Source organism: Choloepus didactylus, chromosome 17 (genome assembly GCF_015220235.1).
Source record: "Choloepus didactylus isolate mChoDid1 chromosome 17, mChoDid1.pri, whole genome shotgun sequence".
Classification (NCBI taxonomy): Eukaryota; Metazoa; Chordata; class Mammalia; order Pilosa; family Megalonychidae; genus Choloepus; species Choloepus didactylus.
In genome coordinates this window covers 72,599,779-72,627,745 of record NC_051323.1, presented here as the reverse complement: position 1 = coordinate 72,627,745, position 27,967 = coordinate 72,599,779, and the positions used below count along the sequence as shown (strand labels likewise).

The 27,967-nt window shown below is 39.7% G+C and overlaps 1 protein-coding gene across 2 annotated transcripts in view; it reads right to left on the bottom strand.

The window, feature by feature from the left end:
* AFF3 (AF4/FMR2 family member 3) overlaps positions 1-27,967 on the bottom strand; it is a 524,208-nt gene that overhangs the window by 402,669 nt on the left and 93,572 nt on the right. For both annotated transcript variants that reach the window (XM_037806556.1, XM_037806557.1), the window contains 3 exons: positions 26,735-26,855; positions 25,372-25,684; positions 24,876-25,261 (listed from right to left, as the gene is read on the bottom strand). In XM_037806556.1, the coding sequence (XP_037662484.1) occupies positions 24,876-25,261; positions 25,372-25,684; positions 26,735-26,855 (820 nt within the window). The remainder of the gene's footprint in view (positions 1-24,875; positions 25,262-25,371; positions 25,685-26,734; positions 26,856-27,967) is intronic.

Here is a 27,967-nt window from a genome sequence, read left to right as displayed (position 1 = left end):
GAAATTACATGAAGGCCACATTTTTAATCTGTACGTATTTAACTTTGCAGAACCCCTTGAGCTTCTCTTGAGGAAAGGTGATAGCTCAACTCTTGTTTCCAAACCAATAAGCTATAAGATTGGGCCACAATTTGCCTTCCCTTTTCCTGCCCCAACTTAGAATGAGGCGATATCCACAGCTTTGGACTTCCAGATGGGGCTCGAAAGTTCCCTGTGTGGATCCCAAGGGGGCCCTAGCGGACACCTGAGGTGCTGGAAGCTCGGGTCCCCCATCTCCCATCACTAGTGGGTGAAACTCCCCCTCAAAGGCCTAAATGAAGAGACTATCACCTGGTTAGCAAAGTCCAAAGGCCAGCTGCCTCACTCACTCCCTCTGAGGGTCAGGGACAGAATTCCCGTCAGTTTAGTGTCATTTCCTCTTTTTTAGAAACAAAATAATCTGAAAAGAATATCTGAATACACTTTACACAAGTGAAAGATTGCTCACACAACTCCAACCACAGGAACTTCAAATCTAAATTTAGTAAATGTGTGTATATCTGTATGTCTGTTATAAAGGGAAAAATCCAGCAGAAACCAAAAGAGGCTAAAATGCACAATAATAAAACTTGCATTATGGTTTTATTAATATCTCCAATGTCAAAATTACTTATTGTTCATAAAAAACCAAATGCATCAGTGAGAACTAAGTGAAAATGGACGTCGTTATCGATGTCTCTGAGAGAACGGGCCCAGCTGTTGACATGACAAATAGAAAAGCTGGACATCAACTAGAGAGCATCATCCTCCCCCCAGGCAAAGCCGTGGTGCCAGGTGTACGCAGGTCTCGTCACCATGTCAAGTAGGACACAGAGAGGAGAGGAACAACCAACACGGCCCTCGGACGGGCAGCACACAGACTAAGCACGGGCTCTCCAACTGAAGGAGATGCATGCAGTAAGGGAATATGATTTATTTTAAGTCTATCAAAAATCAGGAGGGGTATTTTATCAATAAGCACACTTGCCTCCCACAAGTCTCCTCGCAAAAGCTGGAACTCGGCTGTCCTCCTAGCACCAGAGACCCAGGCATGCCCTATCCACTGCAGGTGCTCAATGCTGATTTCCTCCGCTTCAGACTGCTCTTCTCCTCGGGGAAAGTCAGCGCCCGAGAACAAGCTCTCCTGGGAGAGAGGCTTTTGTGGGAAAGGGGGTGAGAGGGCTGACGGCAAGCTCAGACCAGCTCTGAGGCTGAGGAAGAACCTTTAAATTAGGAGAGGAGCCTCTGAAGTCATGAGTAGGGATCCCTCACAGCCCATGCAAAAGAGAACGCACAGTCTATTCTCTTTTAGTTTCTTTTTTCTTTATTCTATCCTCTACCTTTAAAAAAACCACTCCCTAGTTCTACTATCTCGCTATTCAACAATTTCTTTCTCACTGCAAATCCACTTTTTGAACTCGAGTGGCACTAAGAACTTGAATTTCATAAAGCACTGGCATTGCAGATAAGCAGGCACAGCTCCAAGTACCTTCTTGTCTATAGTTCTATCGGTGGTTTTAAACAACACTACTTACCATAATCATGCACTCTTAATTAAATATAAATTTCCAAACAATTTTTTTTAAACGTGAGCACCCGTGACAATGTCCTTGCGTTTACAGCATCCTTGTTGTCACAGTGTGCTGTTCAACCTCGGCTATTGCTCGGCCTGAGTTAACAGAGGATTTTGTTTTTCATGTTCCAAGCAGCAACATCCCTCATGGAAATAAATATTGTGCTGTGTGCCTTCCCCTGCCGCTCAGCAATCTCGTTTCAGCCCCGAGGGCTGTCTGGCACACTCGGCTCTTGTGACAGGACACAGGATGGGAGAAAAGCCCTTCCAGATGCTGTGTCAATATTTTCCTTCCTCTAACTGCAGATATAACGACGTGCGGGCACAAGCATGCGGGAGGTGCCATTAGAGATGGGTCCATCTCAGAACAACTGTACCTGAAGGACACAGAGAAAGGCAATGACTTCTCTTTCCCAACCTGTAGCAATTTTTAGATTTCAAAAGAATAGTAGATGGACCCACTCTAGGAAGGGACCAGATTTGTGGCAACTACATGATTCCATTCATGCCAAGTTTGTTGGCCTGAAGCACCTGGCCAGGTATTTCCTTCTCATTTTGTACTCCGAGTATCAATGTTCTTTTATCCATAGCCATTTGGTTTTCAAAATGCATCTTTTAGTCACTTTGTTTTATTCAACCCAATTATTTGTTGGCATAATATTCTTTTATAGTCGATCTAAGGGAACTTTAAATAACGGTTATTTTTAAATTACATGAGTTGTTTCTGATTATAAAGGTAATTCAGATTCATTATAAGAACAAGTCGGAAAAGCATAAAAAAATTCAATAATCTGTAATGACACAATCAAGTTTATCTCTGTTAATAGACTGTATTCATAAACTTGGGATCGTATTCTACATATACTATTTTATATACTGATTTTTCAGTTAACTTACCAGGAAAATTTTCTCATGACAACAAGCCCTCTTCAAAATCATCTTTTAATGCCATATAGGACATATGGATTTTTTCCCAATTCTTTGAGATTTTAGTCAAAAGTATGATACACACATTCCTATAAATAACATTTTAAATTTCTTCATTCAGACTCTAATTGCTCTTTAGAAAGTTAACAATTTAAACTTCTTTAAGGATAATATGAGAATGTCTGCTTCTCCAAGTCCTTTACAGTTTTAAAATTTTTGCCAATTTGATAGGGAACGCGTGATGCCATCTATTTTCACTGACATGTCTGTGACTCCTCTGTGTTCACTGTTCCTTGTTGGATATCTTCTTTTGCGAACTGTCTGCCCAGTTGTGGTGGTGTTTTTTATCTAATTGATTTTTAAGAGTCCTTCACATTTTAAGGCTATGAACAATCTGCAAATCCTTCCCAGTTTGCTAATAAGCTTTAAATTTGAGTTCGAGTTATAAGATTCAAGTAAATATGAACTCATGGCTGCATCATTTCTCATACTGACTTCAAGGTGTCATTGGAAATTACTCCATTTACAATAATCAGATGCATTTTATGAGCTTGTCCAGTGAATATTATCTACCTAAAATGCAAAAACTCTAAAACCTTTCAAAAAAGAGCCTTCAATCACCAACTATAGGAAAACAGAAAAAGCAGGACTTTCCATTGCTTATTTGCCGTTTGCTGTGCCTGGGCCCAGCCAAGCCCCAAGCTGCTCTCCCTGCCTGACAGCCTCAGCCCAGAAAAGCCACACACAGGCTCGACCACACTTCCATCTTCTTGACTCAGTTTGGAGTTCTAAGGTGACAGAACCAGGAAACATAAACATAACAGAAAAATGTGATCCAGCCTGTGCAACCACAAACACCCACGGAGTTATTTGAATTTCTGAGTCTCATCTTGGCATGCTAACTCCTGGAAATATTCCTTATGACCCACCCGGTCTAATGTTCCAACTTTCCTCACACTGTGGACCCAAGGTATTTAGTTTATGAGAAATTTATCTTTAAACATGGAGCATGTGACTCAAAATGAAACTGCAAACCAAGCAATTGAGAAGAGAGCAGGGAGGTAAAAGAAGACAGAAAACCAGAAAGGACGGGAAAAAAACATTTCAAAGTCAAAGACAGGGAGGGGTTCAACAGTGGGGAAAACAAAACACTCCCGGCTGAATAAGCCAGGTTCACTCACCTACATCGCTGACCATCATCCATATAACTTCCCTGATGGACAGGACATAACCTCTGTCACAACAGGTAAGTTCTCGTTCATCCTTCAGGTATGCAACCAGGCATACAAAGGATAATCCACCAAGAGTTTAATAAAAACAAAACTCCCAGCCCCTTAACAAATGATCCATGTGTCTATGGCTGATTGGACCTTAACCATAAGAGATCAGAAACAGAGTAGATGAAATCCACTTCATCAAAAGATGCCGGCACAAGTGGGTGGACTTAATTTACAGCTGTACTTGAGCAGAACGGCCTCATCGAACCATCAGTCAACAACGAGATCAATGTCCAAGGAAGGAGAACTGAAGGAAGCCACCGTTCACCTGGCCCATTTGCGTCACTGGGCTTTGAATGGGTTACAATGTCCCAATAACTCGTGTCCAGGATGCCCCCGTACATTTGATCACCTCCCTGCTTTTTCCTTAATCCAACATAATGAAATTCGTTTTCTGTGTATTACTTGTGTTTGAGCTTTTAAATAAGTCTTTATTATTACCATTACTATGATTGTATTACTATATCCTGAAACGTGAAATTCTTGGCAGAATCTCTGCTCGCCAGGCATGGACTTCACCTTCAAGGGCATCAGATGTTTTCTGCCATCTGAAGAGAAAGACTGAAGAGCCACAGGACCAGTTTCTTCTCATCTGTTGTCTTGAGAAGGGCCAGAAGGCAAACGCATAATTTCCTGGGCAATTCGGGTCAGAAAACTTACTTTTCCCTGAATGCTTGGTGTAAAAGCAGCTTTACTGGGCTGAATTACTCAGATAATTGTTCTGCACTGGTCTGAATTTAATTAAAATAAGAAAGGGAATAATGCTGTCAGGCAGCAGTTTTTCATAAGGTTTAGAGTCCTGAGTACTCCAAAGGTTTTGCAATAGCACATAGCTCCAAAAGTGCCAGCGCAGCATAAAATTAATTTAATCAACGTTAATTTTAATTTCACTGCTTTCAGAAGAAAGCCATGGCAATAGTGTATTATAAATCAAAAAAGGTTATACAACGCTGATTTTTGAGCATGAGGGTGGAAAAACGCTCTTTGCTGTTTTTCATAAAATAAAACAAAATATAAAAGTGATTTCCTTCGAGACCATATGAGTAAGCTTTGTTTTTGAATTTTTGTCTTTTATTTTTTAATTCTACAATGTGGTATAAATTGTCTTTAGAATTAAACATGTCAAACTTCAAGTGTTAAAACGATTGTGAGTACAGTGGAAATAATATGGATTCTGAACAACTGTACTCTTTAAAATCGACACACGGGTATCAATCACTTCCAATAAAACAATTCATTGGTTTCTGTATATGAAAGGAAAGCAGGAAGCTTTTAAATGCAGTCCTGAGTGGAAACTTGAATAACAAAAAATCCTCTTTATTCAGCTTCCGCTTATTTCTAATTGTATCCAAAGTCCGTATTTTCATATGCTATGATCTATCTAGAGAAAATAAATACAGTCCCCTTTGTGGGTGCCTGGATCAAGCATTCAGGTTGCTTAAGAACTAACCTGAAAGATCATCTAAACGCATTTTGCTCTGTTTGAGTAACCCACTTGCACATAAGCATAGCTCTATGGATGTAAAAATAACTAAGGAGAAACAAAATAGGAGTATTAGTAAATCTCCAAACCTAACAACAAAATAGCACATTAATACCATCTGTTCCAGTTCTGTAGGATCCAACTCTGTCCCTACCCCATCACAAGGACACAGTTAATTTAAATGGACTGCTCACTGCCTGAGATTCTTGCCAGAATCCTTAACAGCTCCCTCATTTGTTGGGTGGGTTTATAGGTCTCTGGTGTCAAGCAGAGGTAGGACAGCCTGCAGTGTGCAAGCAGGACAGATAAAACCACCCTGCTGGGCAGATTTAGTCAATTTGCACTGGCTCTCATACCAAAAACAAATCGCAACCTCTCACAAAGGGTCCCCTTTCTGCACTAGCAGCCCTGAAAAATTCAGGCAAAAATGAGTAAATTGGGCAACTTCACATCAGGAGGGGATAAAAATGGCTGCCACTCCAACAGCTGCTCTCGTAATTAACAACAGATTTCATCACTAAACTCTTGCTGGTTATGTCTGTAGCAAAACAAATACCCAGATGTGAGGCATTCATAGGCCGAAAATTTTGTTCTGGGTACCCAAACCGAACTCTCATTTTCTGCTTTAAAATATTCTCTTCAAAAGATGAGCTGGTCAATGGCACAGTGCTTAAGGCAATGCCCAGACCTAAGCACAACTGTATGTCTGTCATTATCTTGCAAGTGAACTCGTTTTGGCAGTCTACCAAATTCACTTTCTTTTTACATCTTCAGAACTGCAATGGACTGCCATTTCAAGTAATGAAAATGTGCTACCTGCGTCTTTTACTCATAAAATTTGCTACATTTATGGCTGCCTCATCTACTCATGTTTTAAAAGGTTGGATGGCAAATGCAGTAAAAGGTAAATTGGTGTGGAGTTAAATCAGAGAAATAAAAGTAATGAAATGAGAAAATTATAATAAAAATGATCGGCAAGGATAAATTAATGGAATGCTGCTACAATGAGAAAGCAATTGATGCTTCATACAATATGGATGATTTAACAAACATAATGCTGAACAAGAGAAACCAGTGATACAAAACATAAAATGATCAAACATAATTTTGCTTTGAGAAAGTAGGACCATGGTCACCCTTGGCAGGAGAGGGGGGCAGTAAGTGGAAGGGGGCAAGATGCATCCGGGGTCCGGAAATGCTCCATTTCTTGGAAGCACTGGTCACAGAGGTGGGTTCACTCTGGGAAAATTCTTCAAGATGAATCCTCAGAATCACTTCTCTATATATGTTACATGCCGTAAGAGGTAAAAAAAAATGAAATGAAATTGAATCAAATAGGGAGGGCCTGCCTTGAATGCCACATGCTCACCGTCAACCGAGCATCTGTGCAGCCTTTTTAGCAGAGCTCTGCAGGTGCACAGCCCACCACCCCCCCGCCCCACCCAGTGCTCAGAAACCTTCATGGTGCTGTGGAAATCGTTTCCTTAGTAACAATATTTATCAAGTCATAAGTCTTACTTTTAAATGACTAAATTGGCCAAGTGTTCAAGCTTAAATTAACAGCACAACATTCTACAACTGTCCCTTGTCTAACACTTTAATCTGATTATCATCCCAAAGGTTCAAAGGTTAAATAAATTTTTATTGTGTATGGCATTATCACTACTATAATTTAAAGCAAAGAAGCAGCTGTAAACTTGTAGTTTTCAGTAAAATGTGATTCTACATGCATTTTCAAAATGACATTATTATACTGTTTTATCCAAGGAACAATGACAATAATCCATATAGAAATTCACAGATATAAATAATCCAACACAAATAATACCTATTCAAGTGGACCTAGTATTTTCAAAGAGCCTGGGTACTTAAGAATAGACTTTAAACACTACCACCACCAAAATATCCAACGTGTAGTTCAGTAGTGTCTGACTGTAGGGGAAATGGTGGAGTTTAAATTCCAAATTGCACTTTCAGATGTTGAAATTATGTTATAAGTAAACACTAAGGCATTAGAGGACCTGGAAAAGAAAACTTATGGGAAAAAAAAAAAAGTTGTGGTTGTTGAGGATGATGGGGATGATAAAACATGTACACAGTGTTCTCCACCCTCTTTCATTCCAGCTAGATCTTTGGTGAACTAAAAGGCCAGTCATTACAAACATAATCACATACCCCTTACTTTAAGTGGCTTCGCAGCTGCACTTCTCCAATGGTGACCGTAAATGCATGCACCAGGGGTCAAAGGCATAAAGAGGCCGTCTTTCCCTAAAAGGAAAGCCTCTCTGACCTCTTTTGTGTTAATTCATCCATTTCAACATTGTTGCAAAGCCTCAATTCTCCTCTGATACTGCGAGATTCTACAGAGTAATTAAAGTTTAAACCATTAAACCTAAAAGAAAAGGGTCTGGGAAACTTTATCCATAGTCTCCGTATTAATTTATTTGAGGGTCCACATTTGTAAGTGAAATCCCTAAAACACCTGAACCTAGCACACAAACACTCCACAAATTGGTGTTTGTTGTACTGAACAGAACTAACTCAAAATTAGGTTTGGCTTTTCCGTGTGATGATCCCACATGAGATGGACATACCTGGAGCTGCCCGTTAAGCGAATGTTAGTTTAGATCCATCCACAGAACCTCCCATTAGCGGCAAAATGAGATCCAGCTGTGGATTTGGGCAGTGCAGGGGTCATTTAGCTTTAATTTCTTCTCGAATTTAGCTGTAATATGCACCATTATTCAGACTTTCACCAAACTCATGCCAGACTTTCGGCTTTTTCTTTCTTTCTTTTTCAAGGAAATCTTTTGTAGCCAGAATTTGAGGAAAGTAAGTCTGTATCTTTAATGAAATTATATGATTGTAACTTCCTAATTGCTCAGACTGTAGACACTTCTCTGGTTTTCATCTGCTACCCAAACAAAGGTTTTACCCATGATCTTCCTCTTGCAATACCAGAGCCTTTCAATAAGGTGTTCTCTGGTGTTTAAGAACCTCAGCCAGAGCCCGGGCAGGATGTAAGATGGGAAGAATATTATTTTCTCGGTCCCCCAAATGGGATAATGCTTTCTTTTAAAACACTACGAATCCTGTATGGAAGGAAGTACTATATGAGTTTTAAAGGTATTTGTAATTTAAATCAACATTAATTGATGAAGCAGTTGTGTATTAATCACTGTGCTCGGGGCCAAAGATATAAAGATGAACAGGACAGGACATCTGTGCTTCCCAAGGCCACAGACAAGTCAAAGAGACAGATACACGAGCTAATGAAAATAGGATACGATGTGTGGGTGGGTGGGTGTGTGGGTGGATAGATGGAGAGACAGATAGAAAAAGATAGAGATACAGAGATAGAAAGATAGAGAGAGCCAGGGAAAAAAGGAAAGAAGTGCTATTGAAAGAACATAGAAAGTGACTCATCCCATGGGGAGTAGAAAAGGTTTTGCAGAGGAAAGGAGAAGGAAGGTTTAGTATCAGGTCATCTTGATGGGGTGGGGAGGAGTAGATGCAGAAGACTTCTGGAATGGAAAAAATCATGGTAAAAATATGGAGGCATGAAAGTGCACGGCAGATGGGAAGACAGTAGCTAAGTGCTGAGTGGCTAAAGGGTAGTGTATCTAGTTCAGTGTAGTAAGGCTAAAGCTAGAGAGGCAAGCTGATGTCAGACTGAGAAAGATCTTTTACGCTAGGCCAAAGTATCTAGCTTTTTATCCTCTAGCTCAACATTTTCTAGCATATGTTCCTTAGAATACTAATTCCATGAGATGCTGTACAAAAATAGTTATATGATCAAGAGAATATGGGAAATGCTGTATTCTCGTCTTCTCTCAGAGACTCATAGGGTACAGCTGGTATGAAAGGAGCTGAGAGACGGCAGCAAAGAAACCAGTTTAACTTGAACACCATTTCACAGAACTATCAAACTCCCTCCCAAACAACATTCTGCAGAATACACCTGGGGAAGAGTGAAGCTGCTCTAGGAAAGTGGGCAACAAAGGTTTTAGAACATAGATGTAACATGCTCAGATTTATTTTTGCCTTTTTATTATTATAGAAATAAATATTTCAAGGCATATACATCTGGTAGGGATGTGGAGGTGAAGAGACAACTGGCAAGAAGCCAAGAGGTGATGGAAGTGAGGTGAGAAATCCCACCCAAGAGACTTTCTTAGATAAAATTAAAAGGAATTAATGATGGTGTAGAGAATGGTGGAAGCACAGCAAATGAGAAAGAAAATAAAAGTCTCTAGCCCTGACACAGGATTCAGAAGAAGCCTGATCTGCAGAAAAGGGAGTATGTTCAGTGCTGGTCATTTTGAGGGTGGGGTATCTAAAAAACATCCACATAGACACATCAAGAAAACAATGGGAAATACGGTTCCTTGGCTTAGAAGGAAGGTCGGGGCCAGAGATACACACGGTAATCATACAGACGGTATTATGAAATCATCAGCATGGCAAAAGAGCATCCCTCAAGGGCAAAAGAGCACAGAATCCAAGAGAATACCAACATTTCAATGTATAAAATACAAAATCACTCAGCTTTAGAGACATGCAATGTTTTTTTGTATTGTCATTTTCCGTTCTCCTATACATTATCCTGAACAGATTATAGCGCTGAGCTTGACAGCGTTGTACATCATATTTCTAGTACTGGTCATCAGTACAATGTTTAAAGGAATGAAAATATTTGGGGCACAATATAGGTCTAACTAAGTTCACCCAAAGGCCAGGGAGATGAAGACAGCTGACCAAATCTTGCAGCATGTCACCCTCATTTGCAACTAATCCATTAATTACAAATAAATTGGAAGAATCAAGGACTGAGGTACAGAAAGGTGCCCGAGAGGTCTATCTGTGAATTTTAATCAAAATTATGTATTTTAATCTCACAAAAAAGGTTGAAAATTAGTTCAAAATATGACGCTCCCATTCATTTAACTTGTTTCTCACACATTTGAGAATCAAATCAGATAATCCACATGAACGATAAGATGGCACATAGATATCAGGAAAGCATTTTACTACTTTGACATGTTCTCTTTTTTTATTTGAATTGCTATGATATGAGAGTGGTTAACAATATTAGCCTTTTTTGTTTTTTTGATGTACTTGAATTGTTTCATTGGAGCATCATGGGAATTAGTCTGTATTCTTGGAAGGGTGGTCAAGGAAAGCAGTATTTTAGGTCAACAATGGCCTCATCACCCCCCACATCCACCCCACAGCCACTTGACAAAGGTAACCAAGTTCCTAACTTGAGCACGGCACAGTCCTGTGTCAAAGGAACAGGGAGGGGCACAATCAGAATTGAGCTCAAGGAAGATTCCAGTGGCTGCAGCCTAACTGCATACAGCGCTTTCAGTTAACCTACTGGAAGTACTTAAACACTTTAGTATGTAATAGTTAATGACTCAGGATTTACAGGTCTCTTCATTGAGAAAAAAACTAAGAATTATTAAATTAAATTATCTTTAAACAAATTACATTTGGCCATAAAATGTTTGTTCTCCATCCTACAGATAATAGGGAGCTTGTTGATATTTGAACTGGGGAGAAGGAGGCAAACTAGGATGATTAAACAGAAAATACTGCTAGGGTTTATTAAATAGTAGTAGACTGGATGGACATTAAAAAGTTAGAAAAGCTGCAATAAGAAAGTTTCAAGTAGAGAGGTAACCCTTGGATTTGGAAGAATCTGAGAGATATGGTGTGGATATAGAAGAATCAAAGATGACTGATTCTAAGACGTCCAATTTAAGGGTGAACAGGGAGCCTGTTGGCGGAGTCAACTGGAGTTTATTAAACCATTAAAACAAAAATATCTAGGAAGCAGTTGGAAAAAGGAGACAGTTTCAAGGCTGTTTCACCAACGAGGCTCCTGAAGATAACAATCTGTGGTACGTGCCAGGAACTTCAACCAGGAAATCAGATGAACCCAAACTGAATCCAACTTTTACAAGAGCCATCACTTTTTTCTCACTACTTACTTATCCCTACATTTTCCTCACTTTTTACCTAGTAAGGAGAAGAGTTTAGCATAGAAAGGTATAAGTCACCTCATCTCAAATTTGATGAAACCAAATTTCATCACATTTCTGGAGGGCTAAAGCATATTTTCTAAAAATTTGCCTTGCTCTAGGGAGACAGACTAGAACTAAGAAAAATTAAACCCTTTACAAATTGTATGCCCTTCGGCAATCTGACAAGTGTTGAACTCCCTCCATTTCCGGCTCTCAGTATTACGAGCAGCTCAGAACTTTTCTTGCTCTGACCTGTACATAAGGTCATTTCGTTTTTCCAGATCAATCTCTGTGTTGTTCCTTTTACTAAAAAAGCAGATTAAATTAATCTGGGCTGTTGAACATTCACAAGGCCTGCAAGTACCTCCTTGCTGAGTCAGACTGTCATTATCCTGGAGCTGGGGATGTATAATATTAAAAAAGAAAAGAAAAATCAGGTTTTAAATTAAAACGTTCAGCACCTTATCACAAATGTTTCAGCCTCTGCAGTTCAAATGGAACTTTTCCACTTATAAGAAGCATAGTCAATTTCTAGGGGAGAAAAACAGTACTTGGAAGAGCAAAGCAGATTTATTTTCACTGAAATATATAGATTGAGAATATTTTACCCAGCTCTGTCATTTAAATTTAGCCTCAATATTTTATTTCATTTAAGAAGTGGGCATGTTTTAATTTCTAATCTAAGGACATTATGGTTTACTAAATAATTTTTTTTTTAACTTCTGATAGCTACTTAATACAGCTGTGAAATACAGCTCAGGAAAAAATTGCAGCTATAAAACCTGTTGGTACAAAGATAAGCAGTTTATTTAATATCTAATTAAATGTGGTCACCAGAGAAACCACAGTTTATGAAACTTTATCAGAAAAAGATTAATCCATTTCAGGCTTAACCCAAATGTCATAAGAGAACTCATGAATTTAGACAGGAATCCATTTATTATCCAAAGACATTTTCATATTGACGTAGGAGAGCAGATATTGCCAGCTATATTTATACTTACTTCAATCAAATTCATATGCTCTGTAGCTATCATTGATTTCACGGCAATTATCAAACTAGAATAATATAACAGGGAGCCTTTTACCATTTGTCAAGAAGTTTTAGAATATTCTAAAATACTTCATGATTTTATAGCCCACATGCTTTCAGAAATTCAAAAAAATTGTAAAGACTGTGTCATTTCAATTCAAATCCAACAAGTCAACAAATACCTACTGAACACCTTTCATATGTGGAACTCAAATAAGCACTGGGGAAAGCAGGATGGGAAAAAGGATTCCTGCCTTTGAAGGGCTCACTAAGCCCTGAGAGAGGTACACTGTGAAACAAACCACCGATATAAAAGCATATAAAACTACCAGAGAGCAGAGGCTGCTTGTTTTTCCCAGTATCTGTTCTTGTCTTCAACACAAACAATCATCTTCCTGGACAGACGGTGGCCTAGCATGTCCTAATCTTATCTGAGGCCAAGTACAGACAGGCGACTAATGCAAGCCAAGGGGGTGAGAGCTGGTGACCTGGGTTCCAGCTGCCCCTAAAAGGGCAGGATTTGCCCACCCCTTCCCCTTCCCTCTTCCTCAGGGCTGAAGAGAGACAGAGACCATCCTGGATCCTGCAGAAATTAGAGAACAGAACAGAAGGAGCCTGAGGCCATGGTGTGAGTCCACAGGACAGAACCAGCTCACCGCCTCAGATTTACAAGAAAGAAAAAAAGACTTTACTCTTGTTTCTAAGCCACTATCATTTGGAATCTGTCACATTCAGCAGAACCCTGCTCTAATATATATTAGAGATACTTCTTTTTCTAAGGGTTACTGGTACTGGAAAATGCCCCATAAAATGAATCATCTTAAAAGGAAGAACTAAAATTTGACAGCATTAAGTCAAGAAAAATTTGATTTGTAATTTTTTCATGAAAAATAAAACTCTGAATTGTGACAAATTAATCTTACTAAATTACTAGATTATAATTAAAATCATGTAACATCTTGGAAAGGACTGATTTAAGTACTCATTGGGGGGCATAATTTTTTCAACAAAACTGTATAATCGTGTGATAGCAATAATTTAAATAGAGACAATAAAAAACAGAATAGACCAGAAATTGAATCACTGACATATAGGAAAGGTTTACAAAAATAACAGTAAATGTACATTAAACACATACATACACACACACACAAATCAATTAGAGAAGAGCGAGAAGAGCTAGCAGAAATGAAAGACAAAAGCAATTCAACATAAGGATAATCAATGTTCCTTTAAGAGGCAAAACTAAAACATCGTGTGCAAACACTTAATATATTTAAAAAATCCCTGAACTAGAAAAGAACTGATCTGCACACTGAAAGTGCATGCCATGTTTCAGGAAATACCCAATACTGACACACATTTTGGTTAAGCTGCAGAAATTTAAAGATAAAGAAAAAATTCTTCAGGTATTCAAACAGAAAGAGCAAATCACCTAACAAGAAATAATGGGATAGGCAAATTAAAAGAGTATAATATCAATGATTAAGGGAGACTTCAAATTTTATGAAATTAAAGAAACAAAAAGAGAGAGGTGAAGAGAGAAAGAATGTTATCTGGAATGATATTCATCTCATGTTTGTGATGTGTTTTTTTCTGGATGGTGGGATTTAATTTAAGTTTCATTTTTCTGGATTATTTGAATTATTTAAATAAGCATGTACTGTATTCATAAAAACAATGAGTAATCAAACAGAAAAATATAAATAATAAGATAAAAAGCAAATATGCCAAGATATTAACAATGACCCATTCTGGGTGGTGACTTCCTAGTTTCAAAAATGATTATTATTTTTTATAAGAGGAACTGGCCTTGAAGGAAGAATTCCACAAACTGCAGAGGGCTCTACCAAGAAGTCTGGTAAGTAGAGGGAAACAAAGCCTAAATCAGAACGTATGCTATGGTTAAATTTCATTCTATTTTTTATTCTTTATTTTGTCATTGATCTAACTAATATCATTCAAACCAGTGAAGTAGATTCATCTCCCTACTTTTCAGATATAGAAATTCAATGCCCAGACCCCAGGGACAAAAACTGTTTTAAATTTTTTAAAAAAATCCGTACTAAACGTAAAAGGATTCTATTCTAGAAGGTGATGTACAAAGATGAATGGGTTCTTGTCCGTCCTCAAGTTGCTTATATTTGTGAGACCAGACAGATACAAAGAAAAGTAAATAATATATGGTAACATTACACATGTTCACACCAAAGGAATTTAAAAGAAAGGAAGCTCTTCGCTAGTTGGAACAAACTGAAGGGGTAGAACTTGAGCTACGTCTTGAAAGGATAGAGCATTTTGGTTTAGGATTTCTAGTTATGTGAGAATTACAGGATCCCAACCTATACTGTATCATAACCCCACAAATACTGTATATTTGCCCTTTTTTCTTACTGAAACAGTAAAGAAAAGATAGATCAATAAATTATGCTGGGATTTGACTATTTGAAAAAATAAACAAATATGTAAAGCCTTAGCTTATATCAACATAAATTCCAGATAGACAACTTTTTCATTTATTTTTTCTAGTTCCTTTATGATTTCCTCTTATTTTAGATTTAACATTCTCTCATACATCTATTGGAGCAGCTTTTCTAACCCTAATAACAAAGAAAGAGATTAAAAAGGTAGAGAGATACAAACTTTTAATTTCTCTGCTATATAGTAAACAAACTGGGGAAATTGCTTACAATATATTTAGGAAAGGTCAATTTTCTTAATATTTCAAGAGCTATTATAATTCAGTAAGAAAATGCAAATACTTCATTAGAAATGTGGGTAAAAGACATGAACAGAAAATTCACAAAAGAGTATACATGACAATCTTTTGCCCACTTTGGAAATATCAATGAGATGTCTAAGAATTTTTCTTCAGAAATAATCATATATTCATAATACTTATTTATAACGCTGTGCACTACAGAATAATTTACCATAGTGAAAAAAACTGTAAACAGCTCAGATGCCCAACAAAAAGATTGTGTAAATTAATTATGGTACTTCCATTGGATGATGATATTGACATTTCCCAACTACATGGCATGCAACCATTAGAGATCAGACTCTGAATGTTGCCAAAAACTGTTCCATGACATAGTGAAATGCTTATGATGTGTAAGGAAAACAAATAGGATCCTACTCAATAAAGAAGATATAAATATAGGGAAAAAGACCAGAAGGATCTGTACCAAAATGCTCATTATGACTATTTCCAGGTTGTAGTATGACAGATAATTTCTATTTTTTTATGCTTCTAATGTACCCAAATTGTTTTAATGAACACATACTACTTTCATAACCTTTGCTGTCCTTTGCAAGGAAAAAAAGTCTGTAAAAAGTCACCTTGAAAATGTAGTTTCTAATTCCTCTTCTTCCACTCCAGACCAGGCTAGAGCCTACTTATCACCTCCACTTAGATGTCAACAGACACCTCCCATTCAATAAGCCCAAATGAACTCCGGATCCTGCCCCCAAACAGCTTCTACCTGTAGCTTTCTCCATCTCAGTTGAGAGCAACTTTGTCCTTTCAGTTGCTCAGGCCAATAGCCTGCCCTCAAGTCCTCCCCTTCTGTCATCCAAGCTGTCAGCAAATCTTATTGGCTCTCCTTCAAAATACATCCAGAACCCCACCTTCTCACCAACTTCTCCACCACCCTGGTCCTAGCCACTATCATCCCTTCCCACACCCTAGCGCAATAATCCCCCACTGACCTCCCTGTTTCCACTCCCCGCCCCATTACAGGCTATTCCAGCACCACAGCCAGACACATCCGTTATGTACCTAAGTCAATCATGCAGCTCCTCTGCTCAAACCCTTCCACGAGTCCCCGTCCTCCAAGGAAAGCCAACGTCCCTCCTGTGGTTACAAGCCCTTCCACGATGAAGACTCCTCCCACGCCCCTCTCCTCGCACACGCTGCCCCAGCATGCTGGCCTTGCTGCTGCTCCTGGGCAAGGGTGCCTGTTCCTATCTGGGCCTTTGCTCTGCCATTTGGTCGACCTGAAACATCCTTTCTCCAGATATCTTCCCGGCTGACTCCCTCATGTCCTGGCCTTGCTCCTTCCTTGCTCAAATATTTGCTTAGTGAGGATTCCTCTAACCACCCTTTTAAGTACTGCAACCAGCTCCTACCCCATGTCCATCCTCTGTCCCCTTCCTCTGCTCTGCAGTTTCCTTTTTTTCCACAGTACTTATCACAAATGATAAAAGGGTAAAAATCAAGGCTGTAAAAGAGTATTTTAGACAGGCTATGATGAAGCGAGGAAGACCTCTCTAAAAACTCGTGCTTAAATGTACTTTGGCATCTATCTGGAAAAGGGTGTTAGGTGCTTTCTAGTAGGACACAATCAGGAGCTAGCCGGTAGGCATTAATAATCAAAGACAAACAAAAAATGAAATAGCCACCAGTTATGAAATCCCAGGGAGCACAGCTAAAGGTAAAATGCATAAGTCAGACAAAGGCTGATTTGTAGGTCCAGACAAGGAAGAGAGCTGGAGGCTGTGCAGGAGGGTGTGATTCCCCCTGAGCTGTGGGGTCTGAGCAGAGCAGGGATGAGCCTTTTTAGGGACATCACAGAGTGGAGTCAAACATCCCACATGGGCTTTGGATGAATGACCTTAACAGACCTTCCATCACTGATGCTCTATGTGCTTTTCAAGACATTCAAGAGTTGGGGGTGGAGGGAGGTCTAATCTGTACTTGTCCGGATTTACACAGATAAATAGCTAAATGACTGTTTTTTCTAGATTCCACTATGCATCGTTCTGTCATGAAGATAAAGGGTCAACCATTTTCTGTATATTAAAGGCATGCCAAGGACTATTTGGACCCAAATGCTATGTAATCCACAACAGTTTGGGAGAATATGTCTGTAAGACAACAAATAAACAGAACTCAGCATAAATATGTGGATTATGAGTGTACAAACTAGGAAACAATGCATGACCATGAGTAACTGAAATAGGAATCACGACAAAAACAGAATGCCTGACACACAAAGTAAAACAGGGAGGAGAAGGGCTGAGAGACGTCCTTGGCATCAGTATCCCATAGGATGGAGGGCTGCCTCTAAGAACTCCATGTATTCTATGCCATTTAAAATCCACTAAAACGTAATTCACGACAGCAAGTTTGAAAATTTGGACTGTCCCCTAAATCCCACCCCCCTTTTCCTCATCCCCACATCCTTCGACTAGAGCTCAAGGCATCTGGCCAGAGAACATAAGTATCTGCCTGCGGCACACACAACACACATGCACACACCACCCCCAAAGCAAGGGCTTCTGCTCATGAAAGCCAAACAAAGGAGAAAAAGGAAGAAGCTGCAGAGTGCACATCTTCCCTTTTGGAGCCCCTGCCTGCTTTGGCTGTTGTTTCTGAGGCAGCCTATAGTTCTATGGTTTATTTTATAGGTGCCGTGTTTACATACACCGATAAATACGGTTCCCATTTCTCTTCGTAACAGCAGCTATAAATTGTACGTTGGAAGTGTTTGGCTCCTCTTTTCCCATAAAAGTTTTGGCAGGAATTACTGAAGCCTCAGTGAGAGGAGATCAATGACAGAAGGAGAGTGGCTTCCTTCACCCATACCCTTAAACTAATTAACTAATTAACTAATTCCATAAAAATCTATTGAGCACAAACTGTGTGCAAAGCAGGAAGGGAAAAGCACTGCTTTTGTGCAATATTTAGTGAAACTTATCCACCTCACTTCTATTTCTGGATTCTTAACTGTGGAACAATCTAGGACTGGTCAGATTAAAAAGTGAAGACAAATAGAGCCACCATAGATAATTATAATAATTATTATCATGGGGACTTTTTATAAAGTGCTCACTATGTGCCAGCCACTGCTCTAAGCCCTGTGCAAGTATTAACTCACTTGACAGTCCTAAAAATGCTACCAATAGTTACTAACATGGATCCATTCCACAGAAAAAGCAAGCGAGGCACAAGGCCCCTTTGCTATTGGGATTCACATGCAGAGTAACTCCAGAAACCACCTTCTCAATTCTACTCTCGTCTCTCAAGCCAGTTACTAGGAGTAATTAGAAATCCTAGTCAGGTGGCTCTGGAGCCAGACCTTTGGTCAAAACAGACCTGGAAAGCGTCCAGGGTGATGGACTCTGGTGGCTTTTCCCAAGTGCAGTTACCGAATGGAGCTTGTAAATAACACCAGGGAGGCTCCACTTTCACCCACTCTAAAGGGATTGCTAAGGCTGGTTCATCATGTGGAGACAAGTGATTACACTGCGGGGCCCAATTAATCACGCTACTCAATACTTTGCGGCTGCAAACAGATCTGTTCCAGTGAGTCATTCCAAATACTCACTACCTGAAAATGTTACCAGTTTTCCTAAACCCAAGTCTTGTTGATTTGGCACATCATTCAAATGGCAATAAAGCTCACATGTGATACGTTCCACTAAGGTGATTATAGCTCAGAAAAACCAAATACACAGAAAGAGAGAGCAAATTTGATCCTGGACTTGGCAATAAAATCTCAGAAGGGGGCTAAGCGGTAAATAAGGGAGGGCCATGTCACTCTCTGCATTGATCCTGGCGAAGCTCAGTCTTCAAGGTTTCTGCTATTTCTAACAAATAATTACAGAGGAACTTTCAGAATTTCGTCATTCATTCTTTCTCTCTCTTTTGCTCTCCTTGTACATGCACATACCCTAAACCACCTCCAGTAGCATATCTATGTTTATTTTTTGTTTGCTTTTGTTGTTTCAGAGGTCTTCCTGATAACAGTAACGTAGTTAAGATTTACTGAATGCTTACCACATTGTAACTGTGCTAAGCATGTTACATACTTTATATCATTACTACTACTCCTCCAATAACTCGGTGAAGCAGGTATCATGTCGCTTTTTCCCCTTCACAGGAAAGGAAACTGAGGAGTAAGAGGCTGAGTCCGGGTTCAACCCCAGATCTTGCTCGTCTCCAAAGCCTGTGGCCATCCCACTGTGCCACCCGTCTCTGTGCATTGAAGACGGCACAGGGTGTGTGACCAGGAAAAGAAGTAATGCAGAAGAGGTTTTTCTCGTTGGACTCGATGGTGCCACTTTCCTCAGGGTGAGAGAGACGCCGGATCGTTTCAACCGACTCCAAACACAGAGCCTCGGGCTCCGGGTTAGCCCCAGGTGTAGAGTCCAAGGACACCAGCAGCACACGTAAGGTGGCAGCTCACGGAAAAGCAGCCCTGCATTTGTCCAGATGCTTTCCAGGGGAGAAAGCTTTATGAGGACTACGTAAACACGCCGGGAAAACAGAGTGGAGCTTGCTAATGACCAAGTTCCCCACACAGTGGCAACACTCTCAGTGGGTGTTTCCCACTCGTAAGGCAAAAGAACGTGGCTTTACAACATAAATCTTAAAGAGCCCGGAGAGGAAGGGGAAGGAAAAGGACACTGGCACTTTAACACAACAGGATACATTTTAATACGCTTTCTTCAAATTTTCCAGTGAAGGGTTAGGGAAACTGAAGTTATTTTACGTTAAGTGCTTTACCTTTTAGAGCCACGCTGGCTGAACACAAAAGCACCAAAAAATAGGGAAACATTTCCACTCGCCAGCTTTCATTTTGACTTTCAGAATGACCCATCTACCCTATGGAGAACAAGGGCTTTGATCCACCATCTGAGATCAAGGTTGTTAGTCTTTACTCTTCCGAGCAGACCCAGCACAAGCACTCCGAGTCCTCTAGACGAGAATGGGGGTTCTCCACGGGGAGCAGGGTGGAAGGTAACCTCCACGTTGCCCCAGAGGATGTGGCCTCTCCCTGCCGTGGGTGAGCAGGGCTGGAGGTGGGGTGGTGGGGAGGCTGCGACTAAGACAGAGAGGAAAACCGAGTCTCCCCACTCACCACACACCCTCATTTCATCAATGGACAACCGGATAGGACCCTGCGATTTGAAAACATCATGCATCTCAAATGTAAGTAAGAAATTCAGAGCAGCATGAATACGTGATGTACACACTGCTTTACAGAAACCTTTTTTCGCCCGACAGGCTGGTGCCAACTTTAATTTGGAAGAAATCCATTTTCATAAAAAGGTAACCAAGAGTGACAGGAAATAGGAAGCTGAAATCATTTATCTTCTGTAACTTAAAAAAAATAATAAGCTAATTGCTTTTCTGGGAATCTATTTTGTGGAATCATGATGCTTCATTTTCCACTCTTGTTTGTGGTGTAAATGGTGATTTTTAAATGCCCATTATGAAAACACTCTGATGTATCAATGCATCTTAAACTATCTCAATTACTTATTTCAACAAATAAAATTCCTGATCAACCAAAAATGGGTATCCAGTTCTTGTTGACAGATTATCAAGCACTACTCAAACTCCTAATTTATTTAGAGCCTATTAATTGATGTTCAAATTGAGCTGTCTCTTTCCTTATCACTGGCTAAGCTACGAGCCTCCGTCGCTGGTTTCCTTTCTTGCCTAGGTTTTCAAAGGTGTCCTATTCCAGCCATCAAGCTCTGTGCAATTGCAGTTTCATATCACTGCTATTTATTAAATTAAGAGGAAACAGAAACTAAAATGTATATGTTTTGGTACACCACTGCTGAAGCTGTAACTTGCCAAACAAACCAATTTCATAACTGCAAGAGACATTTTATTTCGAAGCACTGCATATTAGGCTTTTTCATAGTGTTCTATTTTTACTTTGCCCATATCATCTGGTGTATAAATATGTATATTTACATCCTACCAAGTTTTATTCTAATAAAAAGCATTTTTTTTCCAAATCTAAAATTATCATTTTAATAATAATTTCTTATCATGTCACAAGCCTGAGGCAGATAGACCATGAAGCTAATAATGATGCTTAAGTTTTAGGGCCTCCAACGGGGCAGGATTTCCCAGGCCCCAGAAGGAGCCCTGGTGACGTGGTAGCATGGGTGCATGCTTTTGTAGAAATTGCAAGCGTAAAATATCTTTCTATTGATTTTTCTTAAAGAGGGTCATGAAGATCACATGAATTTTAGGTCCCATGAAACCAGCATCTGTCCCTCTAGGTTAACAATCCCCGATGTCCAGATCTCAGATAACATTCTATGGACAAATCATTAATTTGTAAACCAAAACAGTGTACTGCAATTGGAAGTAAGATTTGGTGTGTCTGGTCCTGGAATGTTCCGGAATGCACGCTCTGGCCACTCGCTAATCCTGTGCCTCTCCCCTTCGGAGTGGCACTGCATGGGGGCTCCCTTAATGAGGGGTAGGATCCGGAATAAAAGACACTAGCTACAACAACGAGAATATGGTTTTCATTAAACACAAACGGGGGCTGGAAAAACCAGCCAAGAGGCAGGTGTATAAGTTAAAGGAATCCCCTTGAGGTCTTTAACTTTCACATCCGATTGCACTGAATTTTTCTACACTAATTACCTATTATTGAAGACTAAGGATTTATAACAAATAATATGCCATGGTAGCAGACAGAGTGCAGATGTTGTAACGGGAAGAATGAGGAATTTATGAAGTGTAAAATCAGGCAAAAGAGATTCACAGATTCTCAATTTTTAAAAAAAGCATTAAAAAATTTTCTACTACAAGAATAATGAATGTGATGGATTTTTTTCTAGTTCTAGAAGGCCAATTTTAAATTTAGTTTGGACTTTAAGTGAGAGAAACTGCAAATTAGAATCTAAGTGCTGGAGTCTTAATTTATTCAATTCATGCAAATTTCTTGGAGGCAGAGAACATGTCTTAAAATTTTAAAATTTTCTCCCATCACCATTGCAGCTAGTAATTGCTTTGATTTTCTTATGAGAATTGTGCCCACACAATACCATACAGCTATTCCCACACCTCCACCCCCTTCTTTATATCATTTCTACCAAGTGCGTCTTTTTAGCCCGTCCAAGTTGTCACATTGCCAGAAGTCCCACTCTCCAGCTCACATCCTGAAAAAGTGTCATCAAGGAATGTTAATTTCCCTAAAAAGCCCTTTAGTAAATTTCCCTAAAAACACATTCCCTACCTCACTGGAAACTGATGCCAGGACTACAGAGAGGACGTTTTCATACTGTTTATATATCTAAGCATTAATATTTTTAAAATTCTGTGCCATATTAAACTGTTAAATCCCTTCAAAAAATAACAAGTACTCTCTCAATCATGAAATCTGATTGAGTGATAAAATCCCTCACCTTCTATTTTATGATTGTGGATTTTACAGGAATGGCCCATAAATATAGGGCATTGTACCTGCAAAAGGTTATTCTTAATCTTCTTTGTCCCACTGTTCAAAAAACTCCCTTTGAGTCTAAAGGATGAGAAGAGTAATTTACAGAGACCACCCTGCTGCTACTTGGCAAAGATTCCTCTTCTTATTGTGATGGTGCACAGATTAAACAGACAAGTGCTACAAGAGTTACATTACAGTATCTTTCATTATACAGGCAGCTTCTTGCCAATATAAGAGCTGCACACAGCCCACCAAATCCAACAACTCTAACTTCGTTCCATGAATAACACCCCTTCCTACCTCTTTTCTGTCAGTGCAGGATGGCCGTCTTTGAAGTTTTCAGTGTCAGGAAGAAAGCAGGCTGACTGGTTCACTATCATTACATGTAAGGGAATGAAACACTTCCTGTATAAAGGCTCTACTTTCTCTCGGTTTGGCTCTGGTGCTTTCAGGAATTTCCTTCTTTCTGTAATTACTAAACACTAATACAGTGTTCCATTAACAATCTGGAGTCCTCGAAGGGCACCCTGAAAATGTCCAAGTCATTAAAGACATTCCCAAAAGCCTAATTAAAACTAGGGTTATCTGCATAACGCTGTACTGGGTATCGAAAATATTAATCCTTCCCCTTTAACCAGAAGATTGTAAACTCACTAGTCTCCAAAATAAATAAGCAAATCAAGGATTAGCTAATATATTTGAAGTTTCTTTGGCAGACAAAAATCATTATAACAAGGACTCAATTGGGATTAAAATTATACAGGGATTTTGGTGGTTGAAAGAGTTAGTCACCACTGTTTAAAGATAAACCATGCTTTCTGTGCTAGCTCACGCCATTTGACAATGATGACAGAAATCAAAGAGCTTGGCGAAATTCAGTCTTGTAAGGTGGGATCTATGTATGTTGCCTATAAACTTTTAAAAACATAAATGCTTGTAGAAATTTAAAGTTACAATTTGTCTCTGAATTCCTATAACACAATTTCTGTAATCCACCACAAATCAATAATCAAAAGAAGGTATTGGTTTACAAAACACTCAATTCCCTCATTAGAACTGGTAAACATCTCAGAGGGAAGAAAGATGTCTTCTTTAATGTTACTCTCCCAATTGGCCCATGGTGGTTTCTGAGATGATAGACCTCTTAAATATTTAAGCTCAGACTTGTCAGAAACCCAACAAGAAATGTCAAGTCATTTGTTTCATTTGATTATTAAATCAAATTAGGCTACAAAGAATATTTCTGACCACACTGCTACTCAGTCTTTAAAGAAGACTACGTCAAAAAGAAAAAAAGAGTTAATAACAGTTCCTACGTACAATGTTCTAGAACTCACTTTATTTTAGTTGATATACCATATCACAACAAAACAAAAAAATGTGTGCGCCGTCATATTTCTTCTTCATGTGCTTTTGACAACTATTGTCAATTTGGAACATCATATTAGATGTGCTTCTCTAAAACAAAACTTCATTTTCCATCCAGATTTACTGTTTAAGTGACAAGATTTCTTTGCCTCCTCTGAGATTGTATGACTTGCTTGTTTAGAATTCTAATCCTAAATACGTCCACATTATACATTGTGAAATCCAAGGAATAAATACTTATGATACAATCAAAATGCAGGCCAGATGGAGCTGACTAAAAGATTTCATTCCCCCCATAGAACCTAAGATCATTTTTACCGGACTTGGAGGATTCAAGTAAGAATTCTGATTAACACCACTGAACCTGTAACTTAAACATTATAATATGGACAGAACATAAGATCAATTGGAATATTCACCATATTCAGTACTAAATCACTTAAACAATTACCATAAAAGTTGTTGTGAGCTTTACCTTGTAAAGTTTCTCCAGAATGATTTCAAAACCGACAAAAATGTTCAAAAAGTTTCTGAAATCTTTCAATAAAAATTAACCTCTTTACATACTAAAAACTTCAGCCTTTCAAATACTAATATAATGTAATATGACATAATATCACATCATTTAATAAGGTATTTCAGCCAACACTGGCTTGGCCACACAAAAAATGCCTTGGATATGCTGAAGGGGACTGTCCTGCCCCAACCAACATATATGCACAGACACACATCCACAACTTCATTTGTTGGTACTTAATTTTTTTTATTATAATGCATTTGAGTTTAAGAAATCATTATTTATGTCTGCCTCTCCTATTAGTAACTGCTACAATTGCTACAAACCCTACCACATTAAGTCAGCCACTCCTTGAAAAAAAGAAATTTGGAGACTGAATTTATCCTTGCAAGCAGTCACGTGTGACCACTGAGCTGCAGGTAAGTGGTACTGAGAGGAGACTCACCTCGCCTTGTTTGGGGATGCTGAACTTTGAAAGCTTGGCCTTGGCTCTGGCGGACTCCGGCTTGGAGGACAGGACTCCCCTGTAGGATGCACAGTGCACACTGGTTTCCGTCGATGACTTCAGCTTTGGAGACTCGTCAGGAGCCTGATCTTGGCCGTCCATGGGCCGCACGTAGGCGGTTGGTTTCTGCTGAACCAGGCTGGGTTTGGTAGCCAGGGATGGAGGGAAGTTCTGAACACAGTGTCCACTGCTGCCATGCTTGGCAGGCATGGCAGGCGGCCTTTCCTGTGTCTGAAGGCCCACCTCCATGTTGCACACTTGTTTGGTCCGTGGCTGTTGTCTGCCAACACCGTCTCCAAGCAAGGACCTCAGAGAGCCCTGTGGTGCTGAGTTGGAAGAAAAAGAAGAGGAAGGTAAGGATGAGGGGCTCAACACACAAGGTTTAGGCTTTTTATGACTGTTCTTTGCAAATCAAGCAATCCGTGCCCGTGCTTACTTGCTCTCTGCTGGCCTTCGGGTGGCGGGTGACCGGCCTTCTGCCAGCCCAGGGTGACTCTCTTACTCTGGGGCACGGGGACAGCTGCTGGGGTGGAGGACGCAGAGCTACACACAGATGGGGGCTGGGGCTGGGCTCTCGACTCTGCAACAAAATGTTCATCGATCTTGTTCACGGGAGCCTGAGGAACCCCCGGTTTGGGAACGCCAACAAGATGACTCTGATTGGATCTATCAGTTAAAAAGTCTTTCATTTCATCATAATTGCCTAAAGTGTTCTGGATCCGGTTGGAGAGCTCATCCCCCTTGTTGGTCTGGAGAAAGAAAAACAAAACACCCACACTATGATTACAGATAACAGAAACTGACCTTAACGGAGAGGTGCCCTTACTGCTAACAGAACCAGGGCTGTCGTGTTCAGAAAAAGAACTGAGAGACGAAACCAAAACTCTCACAGTCTCCCAAGACACGTGTCAGTCCTCTACCTCTCACCGGAAGGGGAAAGTGGTAACACTTAGGGTCCATAAAAAGGGAATCTGTCTTTGGTATCATGTTGCAGCTGAAATGTGCTGCCTGGAAATCAGAAAATTGACTGCTGGGACGTCTCAAAATTGTTTGGATTAAATTTTTCCAGGATTAGCTTTTCTTTTCTATGTAGTTTCACTGGAAGCCTTTCTTGAAGACACAGATTTCATTCACAACTGTTCTGCTTCCAGTTTCTAAATATAAAATTATTTTCATCAGAAACCAAGCGTGACAGACAAGAGAAGTCAGGGTGAAGCTGAAAAAGAAACATGGGGGCCAAATGTGCAAGAAACTATCAGCTTGAGCCATCCACAGCTCCAAGAAGCCTAAAATGTGAGTGAAATCTGGGAAGAAATTTGTTTTTAGAAGAGAGATTATATTCCTGGCATTTGATATAAATGAGAAATAATACAACAATTTCTTTTTTATTTGCTCTAACAGGTACCCTGCTCCTAGAACGATCCATGCATGACAAACATGTAATCTAACCTCTTTTAAACAGCGTTTGTTTTCTAAGGGCTTAGAAATTAAAGCAATTTTAAAATTAATGCAAAAATGAAGCCTATGTTATAGATAAGAATCACCACACACAGATATGAGACCTCAATATTAAACAAAACTAAAATTTTACTGAGGGAGTAGCTATTAAAGACATGTGAACTATCAGGATTTGGGGGGTAGAGAGGTGGCCCCATACCTAGGGGCTGGGCCGTCTTCCTCGGGCTAAACAGGCAGAAACCTAACTGAAGTTGGCTGGTCACGTCTTCCAGGCAAGGCTGCCATACACAGGGTTAGAGGTACGTGTCATGGGTGCAGGTAAGCAACTGTAAACCATCTACCTTGTAAGGTTCACTGAAGAGGGAGTAGCTCGAATTAAACGTGCCATCATCCTGTTGAGTTTCTTGATTTCTTCTTTCTCGTTCTTTCCTCCGTAACACATTTCTATCTGGTTCATAGGCACTACATCAGGAGAAAGAAAAGAGAATAACCACACACAAAAAATTAATGGATAAAGCCCAATCTAACATCCGTCTAAGTGCAAAGGTCTGGTTCCATGGACAAATGGCAACGGTACAAGAACATGGATCAGATTAAAGCCAGTCTAACAGACTGTGTGAGCTCAGTGCCTGGTAATGACATTCTCTGCAGGGGAAAAAAATCCTGAGGACAAGTTCTAACCTGTATTTGACTTCTCTGCCTGATACGTGAAAGAGGAAATACCTAGACAACTTTGACGGGAGAAGACTGAAAGTAATCTTAAAGCAGACGGTAATTACAGCAATGTGTAAATAGAAATTATGAGCAGATTTCCTCTTATGACATAGCCTCTGAGTGTTATATGGGAATATTACTGTTTTTTTTTTCTTTTTCATGGCATAGCTGTGTTTCTGTAGTGATTCTTTCATTAACTAGCTCCCTAAAGAGCTGTTAAAACTCCATGCTGCAGTGGTTTTCACAATTACGAGCCTTCTTCTGATCCCTGTTAATCAGTCAAGCTGTCAAAGTACCAGTGAATCAATTCTTCCTTCTGATATATTTGACATTCTCACTCCTCCTAACTATGAAAAATGTGCCAGGAGGAAGAGGAGCAGGCAAGACAGGGAGAGAACAGAAAGTGAATTATGGTGTGTCATCAAGGAACTGGGTCTTTTCTTCAAGAAAATTAATATCTATTCTCCAAAAATACAATTATGAAGCGTCCAGACACCAGAAGACTGGAAGGACTAAGGAAGAAATGAAGTATTCCCTCCCTCTGTTGGGGAGAAAATAATGGGCCTAATTCAACTAATGATAAGGAAGTGAACTGTTTACTGAAGGAAGGAAATACACTTGTGCTTTCAGTTCCCTCGAAAAAGAAATCTGCTCTCTGTGTAGACCACAGAGCTGCTCTATCAATCCGATCGGAAAGAACAGACAGATCCCTCAAAGTGAGCATCATGTTCATTTCCTCGCAGAGCACCTAGTTCCAAAGACCTTGTCCAATTCTGCTTCGAGCTTCCACGTGGTGTAGTGGGCAGGATGCCTGAGCTGGGAGTCAGATACCTAGGTGTGCTTCTCCCCTAACTACTAAA